The sequence below is a fragment of the Epinephelus lanceolatus genome, chromosome 18 (genome assembly GCF_041903045.1).
Source record: "Epinephelus lanceolatus isolate andai-2023 chromosome 18, ASM4190304v1, whole genome shotgun sequence".
NCBI classification, from domain to species: domain Eukaryota; kingdom Metazoa; phylum Chordata; class Actinopteri; order Perciformes; family Serranidae; genus Epinephelus; species Epinephelus lanceolatus.
Genome location: NC_135751.1, coordinates 31,195,127 through 31,203,926, shown reverse-complemented (window position 1 = coordinate 31,203,926; position 8,800 = coordinate 31,195,127). Strand labels below are relative to the sequence as shown.

The 8,800-nt window shown below is 40.6% G+C and overlaps 1 protein-coding gene across 2 annotated transcripts; it reads right to left on the bottom strand.

The window, feature by feature from the left end:
- Positions 1-1,663: 1,663 nt before the first annotated feature.
- On the bottom strand, positions 1,664-8,087 carry jpt2 (Jupiter microtubule associated homolog 2). 2 transcript variants are annotated; one of them, XM_033645939.2, is made up of 5 exons: positions 7,910-8,086; positions 6,744-6,895; positions 5,987-6,141; positions 4,898-4,934; positions 1,664-3,203 (listed from the first exon to the last, which is right to left on the bottom strand). In XM_033645939.2, the coding sequence occupies exons 1-5, from the start codon at positions 7,963-7,965 to the stop codon at positions 2,932-2,934; spliced, it is 672 nt and encodes a 223-aa protein (XP_033501830.1). In that variant the 5' UTR covers positions 7,966-8,086; the 3' UTR covers positions 1,664-2,931. The 2 variants fall into 2 exon arrangements, with proteins under 2 accessions (XP_033501830.1, XP_078017616.1); XM_078161490.1 differs by having other exon boundaries at positions 2,781-3,191; positions 7,910-8,087.
- Between the last annotated feature and the right edge of the window lie 713 nt (positions 8,088-8,800).

Sequence of the window (8,800 nt, the reverse complement as noted above, 5' to 3'; positions counted from 1 at the left end):
CTGTCTTCAACCTGAAATGAGGTGTGCCTAATTAACTGAAAACACCTGAATGAGTGTCGTATGTATGGATCACTTGTCCCATGTGGTTATTGCCCGGCATGCACCATATGCCCTTCTGTGCTGTCATTAAGTCAATTGAAACATGTTGTTGATCCATCCAGCTCTCATATATCACACACAAGTGCACAGTAATGGTTGAAGAGGTTGCACAATTGCCTGTAGTTTTCCTCATACCTAATTCATTGGTACTCATGAAACATTAGTTAAACTCTCTTCCGGACAGGCTGCTTGTGAAAGAGGCTTTGGTTACTCAAGATGCTGGTCATAATGGTCCAAGCAATCAGCCAGAACTCATTATTCCCCAATGCCAGGCCATTGTGACCCAAATGTAAGCACAAAGGACGCCAGGCGTGACATTTTGATTTCAAGGCTGACATCATGTACAAGTAACAGACCCCCCCATTTTTTTCCTGACTGCTGTTTCTGGCTGTCGCTTTTTAGGAAATGCATGTTTAAAGGGACAGTTCAGCCCCCCAAATAAATAATTCATATTGTGCCTCTTATCTGTAGTGCTGTTAATCAGTCTAGATTGTTTAGCTAGCCCAGTGGTGTTACGTCAGTTAGCAGCAGATGCATGCTTCCTTCTGCACTGTATTATGGTTCACAGGTGTAGTTCAGGATTGCAACAGTATGAGGTTTTCACTGTATGATAAACATCTAAGAAAATATCAGTTTAACGGTATCACAGTACTTCAGAATTTCTCCCCTCTGAAAATAGCCAAACTAAAGGAGAGATTCTCCATCCAGATGCTTTTTGTAGATAAGCAAATGTACACGGTATGATAACCATCAACTTTTATATCACGGTATACCTTAAAACCGGTATATCGCTGCAACCCTAGTGTGGTTCAGTATAAAGAAATTGCTTCCAACACAAGAATGCTAACAACAAAGCTTGTGGATTATCTGTAGTAACCGGGTCATGATTTACGGAAAAAGACAACGCTGTTGAGTTTTTCCAAATGTATTTTTTTTAAGTGCCGTCAAGGAGAGACGACAGACATCTCTACGTCCGAAATCTCCAACACTCCACAACACACACTAAAGCAATCTGAACTGATTGTTCCTTAACCTGAAGTGCTTTTCTTTTAAGCCATAAAATGTTAAGCAATGCTTAAATCTAGAATATAGGAGACCTAGTTTAGTATTATACCACTCAGTGTCAGTGTACACTCACATGTACAAGTATTATTTTGACTGCTCTTTTAGAGTGTTGCTTTAGAGAGAAAATAAAAAAGCAGTACCGCACATTTCATTGTGTAGCTGCAAAGCTAAAACTACATTTTCCTCCTGGCCAAAAAGGGGCCCTTTTGTCTTAGCACAAGCAGCTTGCACAGAGTGCTGCCAAAGGGCAAATCTGGACAAAAGCATGAGTGTCAGTGATTCAAGAACGAGCTATAAATGTGGAGCAGACAAGTCTTAGTTTTTAGGTCACATTTACACTGAAACATTTCACAAAATATGCATGGTATTTCCATTCTTGAAAAGTAAAGTCAAACTAAGTATTTCACTTATTATACTCATTTTTAATGAGTAATATTAAAAGTTAATATTCTGAGAGGTCTATTTCTGTCTTTTTGGAGAATGAACAAAATAAGCAAAATTTAAATGCAAAACAACAGTTTTATTGCAATACACAGGATTTTCTTCTTCTGCTGTGCTCATTGCCTGCCAGGCACATCAACACACAGGGGACAGGCTGGCACCAGAATACCATAAATGTGCATCAAGAAGTGAGTGAAAAAGTGATCATCAATGAGCCCACCTGGACTCAGGTAGGCCGCACGCTTGTCCAGAGTTCACTTGTCTTCAGCCGTTTTAATTTAAAACATAAACAGAGGCCTACCCCAAGCAAAAAAAACAAAAGGCCATGTTCTCAGATAAAGCAAGCAATGAGGACAAAGCAGAAAAGTACCTGCACAATACATCCACATACAATCAAAATGGAATTTTCTTTAAGGAAGCAGAAACATTTGGGAGTAAACAATTGCATTCACCGTTGTGTCAAGGTCAATTTTTGGCATCTATGCTGGCACAGAGTTTGTGCTCTGACAGAAGATCATTAATGTTAGATACATGATGAAATGAAGGGCCGAATAATGAGAAGGCAAGAAAGAAAAAAGATAAGCTGATATAAGGCTTCGATTGTACAGTCATTACATATATTATTTTGTAAAACTACCAAACATAAGGTTTTATGTAGTCATCCTAAGGATCCAGCAACACATAAAGGTGGCACTAGTGGAACTCCCTGAAACATTTTACATTGGTGAGAGGATCTATTCCCCCCCTGCTGATTGAACGCCTACACATTATGGCTTAAAACAACACCTTGAAATGTGACCAAATGTCTGCAGTGGATTTTTACGCCAGGATTTTCTTTACGCTGAAAAAATAAAATCGAGGACTGTTTAAAGCTGAACAAGCACTCCAATGTCTTAACCATTCTTGAGATGCAAAAATGTTTTCAAAATGACAAACTGTGCTTTACACCAAACTACATTTACAAACACAGAAACCGTGAAACGAGTAACCGCAACATGGAGATAAAACAGTGTCACAGTTTAAGTGATTAGGTAATAGCGAGCCTGTCGACTGATTGGTTGGAGATTGAATTATTGCAGGTTTCATCAAAGAATAAGACGAAGTGGACGAAGGGCTGGAAGCCAGAAACAGGGCTGAAAGTGCAAGAAGTTGAGGCAAAGATATATGAATAGGAATCTGGTGAGAAGAACAAAAATTCCTGTTCTGTGTTTAAATGTACAGGTGAAGTAACCGTGGGGAGAGGGGAGTTGGAATGAGAGAAGATTAAGAGGAGAGCAGACAAGGAGTGTATGGACACAAACAAGGAGGAGAGGTGTGTTCAGCTGATCAGTAGAATACCACACTAGACACTCCACCAGGGGGGTTGAGGACCCTGTTGTGAGAGCGAGGCTTCGGTCCCAGATGAGGCTCATGGTTCTTCAGCTCACCAGTCTCAGTAGGAGGTGAGGAAGAAGAAGTGGAAGAAGGTGGCTCAGGCTCTGGAGTGGCTGGGACAGCTGCAGGCTCTTCCTTGGCTGGCATGGGAGCTGGGGTTGCAGCTTCCTCCTTCACCTCAGGCTGAATCACCTTTGCCTCGGGTGCCGGTGCTGGTGCCGGTGCTTGGAGAGGGAAAGAAAGAGGCTTTAAACAAAATAATATCCTAAGAGTACAAACAGCATTTCCACCTAGAGCAAATTATAGAATTCACATCTTTTAAGAGTCACAGTTGAGACTTTAGTGAAAAAAACAGACAGTTTTTTTTTCCTGTGTGCATTCTGAAAACATTCATCCATTCATAAAACATGATGAACAACCTGAGATGTCTTTAGATCATTAAGTGCAATTCAAACAATATGCATATATAAGTAACACTGGCATCGAAACACCAAACTAAAGTGGAAGCTATTGAGGAAGTCAGTATGTTAACCTCTGCCTTACAAACCATTTACAAATCAAACGTTTTGGCACATCTTAGCAAAAAAGATTCCACCAATAGTTTTAAGATAGAAGTCTGATATATTCTCTCAATGTTGAATATTTTTAAATATGACCACAATATGTGTTCATAGTTTTTTCTGGGAACCATACTCTGGTCAGGGTGGAAAAATCTCTGAAGCAGCATTTTACATTAAGTAGGGCTACTCAGGGTTAAACTTCTGAAACCTGACTGCTCTTGGCCTTCACAAGTGCATTATTAGGTGTGCAAAGTCATCCAGTGGGCTGGATTGGATCCTTTGGCAGGCCGGTTCCTGCCTATGGGCTGTATGTTTCACACCCTGACTTACATTATACACAGACTTGTAATAGACAGAATGGCATTTGTCATTCCCACTCTGTGCACTCAACCTCTGTTCTTACACTATGTTACTTTGGTGAGGCGAAGAGACCAAAGTGTACGTTAATGAAAACATTGTTGTGAAAATCCAAACCTCAAACACAATTGGTCATACAAAAATTATACTAATATTTTTACAGATGCCAACGGCTACATGCGAAAGCTCATCAAACTATGTATATGGGCTGAAACCATAAGCAGTATTTCAGCAAACCTAAAACTGTCATTCTTTTTGTTAGGTTAGTGATCATCTCCAATGTCACAATAAATAAAACTGTGTGGAGTCGTATCTGTGTAAAATCCTGTGATATTACCGCACCCCGTCAGTCGACATGGTTCTTGCTTCTGGCATCATATTTGCCAGAATGCAATCTTTCAAAAGGGACACTGGCAGGGATATGCCCTCCCCTGTTGTACTATCGTTGTTCTCCCATTAACAGTAAGACAGATCACTACAGTTTACGTCAGCACAGTGTAAACAGTCTGCGACCTGCAGGCACAATTTGCATTTACAACAGTGGTGCCATTCTCAAACTGTAAAGAAACTTCTTCCGTTACGTTGCTTCGAAGCAACAGTGAATATTCTTTATTCATCTCTCACATAACTGATGGATGCAAAACTCATGGTTGGTTATCAACTTTTTTGTCCATCTGCCACAACGGCTGGTGGCTTCCAAATTCTAGCAGTCAATCAATAGATTACCATTGTTTGTTTTGGCTGGTAAGTGAAGCAAATCTAGCTGCCACTTGTGTATTTGACCAGCATTTGGCTAGTGACTGGTGCTAATTTCCAGCCCTGGCAAAACTTAAAATCTACATTTCATTAACCAAAAACAAAGACTGTGCTATATCCTAATCTCTGTGGTCTAAAGAACAAGACCCTTTCACAAAAGTACTTTTATTGCTACAGGCAGTAAGATGACTCAATATAAAACAAATTTTCCAAAAAGGACATTTTCTTTTATGTAACAAACTCACCTGGTGTTTCAGGTTCAGGTCCCACACTTAGATTGTCCTGCAAAAAATTAAAGATAAATGAGATTTTTCACTATGTAATCACTGAAAGGACTTAAAACAGGATCTCTTTTTCATTTAAATAGAAAACAAAACCGGCTGCTCAAATTTAGTACAACAGTGCAACTTCCATGACTATTGTCATGGAAGTTGTCCTTCACTGTGTAAAGGACCAAACGAGTCATAGCTAACAATTGACCATTACACACGCTGTGAGTGGTCTTACCAAGTTTGCAACTCTGAAAATCTATGATACAGATTACCATATAAATGAATTATTTAGTGGCATCCGTAGCACATTCTTTGCATGCAAGAAGTAAAGGATAATATGGTATAGGAGAGCAACATATTTTAAGGCTTTAAAAAAAGTCTAGGCTTACACCCCATCATCATTTTGAACTTCTATGATAAGTAAATCATCATTAATATTGTTGATATTGAAAAGTCTTCCCAGTCTGCCAGCAAATAAGGCCTTTCAAGATGAATCCAAGCACAGCAACTTGTAAAAAAAATACTTTCTGTTTTTCCAGGCATGATAAACACCTCTGTGTGTTTACATGCCTTTCCAGGGCTACAAGCAAACAGCTGTATGCAATACAAACACTTTCACCTACCTCAACAGAAGTTTACAAAAAACTGATAAATGAAGTGATTTCTTAGAAGTTTCTGCTTGAAATTTATTTGTGTCAATGCTGAGATTGTTGCAGTAGCCTCAGCAGCCTAAGCTAACAATAGTCCAATTGCACAAACATTATTGACCGTGGAGAAGACAGACTGATACACTGGAGTATGTGACACAGGACAACATGAGGATCAAGTATTGGATAAATGAGGCAGCTAGCAGACCTTTGGATCCTAACTGCACAGTGTTGAGTAGATAAATAATTACTTTTTCATTTGGAGGGGAACTACTCCTGTAAAAGCTGACTAGCTGGTGAGCTAGTTGGGGTAAAAGGAATTTAAAAAACAAACAAACAAAAAACAGAAAAAATAACAACAACATTAAGTCAAAGTATAGACATAGTGAGTCTAAAATTCAGGTGCATGGCCTACCTTTGGCTTATTTGGATGGCTTCGACTTGGGTTTTGGGCAGGTGCACTCTCGGAAGCACCAAATATGTTGCTGGTTGGTCCGCCGGGAGGTTTTGGTTTTTGTTGTTGCTGAGCTGGAGGTTCAGGTTCCCCGAATATTCCGCTACTCTTGCCACCTACATAAAGTATTAGATGTGTGTTAAGTTTTGCAGCAGTGACAGCGTCATAATAACACACTCCACTCTGTCACATTTCATTTTGATTAGCTTTTGAACTGCTCTGCCCAATTGGTGTTCCTTTAGATTTATGACACAGTGGAAGAATGTTTTTTACGGTTACTTCTATGGGGTTAAGAAACAGTTTGATACCTGAATTGTGCTTTTAAAAAGACCAATCACCCTATGGCGTCTTATCATGTGCATTAGAAAATTATAGGGCCATATACTGCACACACACACTACAATGGCAGCAATGCACTAACCACTTCAGGGATGCTAATGCCCCTGTAAAATAGGCAGATAAGGCAGGGTGACTCAGCAGTCCCTGTGTGGCACTCAGACCATTTCTCAACAGCAGACTGGACTGAAAACATACTTCACTATAGATACTCCACAAAATCTGGAGATGGATCACATTCAGACACTGACAACAGTGAAAGTGTCTGCACTGGAATTATCACAACATAGTAGCAGTTTTCACACAGTCCTGGACACTGATAGATGTTGTGACTGGCCTGCCTCAGTCAGCACATCCATTCGCTCTGACATGCTCATCTGACCTGGAGGATTGGAGCGTCTGGGTACATTCCGGACCTCCTCTGGTGGAGCGAAGACTGTAGAGGCCATCTTATTAGGTCTTCTTGATGCTGCAGAGTCGTCTTCATAGCCACCAAACAGGTTACTGGAGCCACCTCCAGGAGGCTGCAACACCCTGCAGGAGATGAAAGATTACAGTACTACTTTTATAGGATACTATTCAATGTATTCATCCATGTCTCATTAAAATCAATTACTCTGCGCAAGTGTGACCTGGCAAAGCCAGACTTCAAATATTGATAGAGGATACTTTTACTGATCTACTTGTAATTCATCTCACTAAATCATATCATACTGTATATAAGGGTGCCAATTTCTTAAAGGAGTCACACTTGTCAGAGGATGTTTATCCTCGCCAAATGAGAGTGGACACTAATGGTTTCAGAGTGCCTCTGTGTCATGGAGGTTCATGTTTACTGACTACTGTTTAAAACATGATGTCATCTTAGCAATCGGGCACACAAAGAGGACCTGTAGAAAACAGAAGGAAACCTGTCTATAAATGTTTAAGTACAGCCGACAGCTTGTGCGCAACTACATAACAGGTTATTTGATTACACACAGGGCATGGCGCCATACGTCTGATATCTCCGGCTTGTTAGAATTGAGGCCATGTTTCCCACGTTATTAAAAGCCTCAAGATACGTAAACTGGACTATTTGGCCGAGCTGATACAAGAACTGACGCTTTCAAATCAGTAGGAGGAAACTAAGTCTCCTTCGAACAATGTGGCCACAAAGCCGTTGTTGGCGAGTACAAAGAAGAGCAGTCAGAAGTGGCTTTCACACTTCCGCAGGCGCAGCAGACAACGCCTGATCTGTTAGCTTGAAAGCTAACGTTAATTCTTGACTCTTAAGTTTGCTAACGCAAGACAACTCAAACCAAACTATCTCAAGTCGAGCTACCACACAGATGTTTATCTTAACTAACTTATAACACCGCTGATTGCTAGCGTTATGTTAAGGCGTTAGCATAAAAGTGATGGTGCAAAAACCCACGAAGAGCTCCTGTCACATAACGTTAACCTACATTGAGAAACTAGCTGACCGAGCGACTGCCTACACTCGTAATAAGACATTGTCGGCCATTTCTTACACAGATAACCAAAGTACACGACTACATTCTTCACCTTGAGCTCGGTTTTGAAGCACTATCCAACCCTTGAAACATGTTCGTCGAAGTCATAGTGGTTTTGTTGTGAGCCTTCAAGTTTCCGAAGACAACTTCGTCAGTTTGCCAACTGGACGACCAGCGAGTTCCCCCTGCCTGCGTGTGCCCAACCAAACTCCGTAGTGAAGAATTTCAGTCCACCCAACTGTGACACAGAGGAATATAACTGGTCCACTGCCAATCTGCTGAGTGATGAGAGGCGCTCGTTTCATGTCACATGGTATCCCTCCTGATAAAATGCACTGAGTAATCCATGTCTAGAAATATTTTGAGACAAAACTATTATTTAGTAACAGCAATCCTTAAGCCACTGATACATCGGTTAATAAATGTAATTTTTATACATGTCATTTATAAAACAAATAAACAAAAACTCCGCCCTGCTAGTCTCTCCTAGAGAAATTAAACGAACAAACCCATAAACTAATCTCCATATATTGCGCTTGTTTTTGACACTGAGGCGCCTGGCCCGAACAAAGGCAACGTGAGCTGGGTCTGTGATATCAACTAAACTGAAGCGCAGATGTTATTTAGTTGAATCCCTTTGTGTCATATATTCTGTGCTTTCTTGCTGGCGCGTTATAACATTTGCTGTAAATCAGTGTTTGGGTCCCAGTCGTAAATATCACATTCTGATTCTGCTTGACCGGGTGATTTTCGGCGTACGCCAGTGTTGAATTCAAGCGCAACCTCTGAGCTCCGCCTAGTGATTTGATCGTCACAATGTCAATCACTTTCTGGGCGGAACTTATTTTTAGAGCGCCAAATTCCCCACTGCGGTGATCCAATCTCGTTGAAATAACGCTTTATTACTGAGTGAAAATCTTAGATTATTGAAGAATCAATCTAG

Coding starts and splice junctions, on each gene's coding strand:
- jpt2 (XM_033645939.2), bottom strand. CDS start 7,965: ATGACTTCGACGAACATGTTTCAAGGGTTGGATAGTGCTTCAAAACCG. Junction 6,142..6,743: donor CAGACGCTCCAATCCTCCAG/GTCAGATGAGCA, acceptor TACTTTATGTAG/GTGGCAAGAGTAGCGGAATA. Junction 3,204..4,897: donor ACCTGAACCTGAAACACCAG/GTGAGTTTGTTA, acceptor TCCCTCTCCAAG/CACCGGCACCAGCACCGGCA.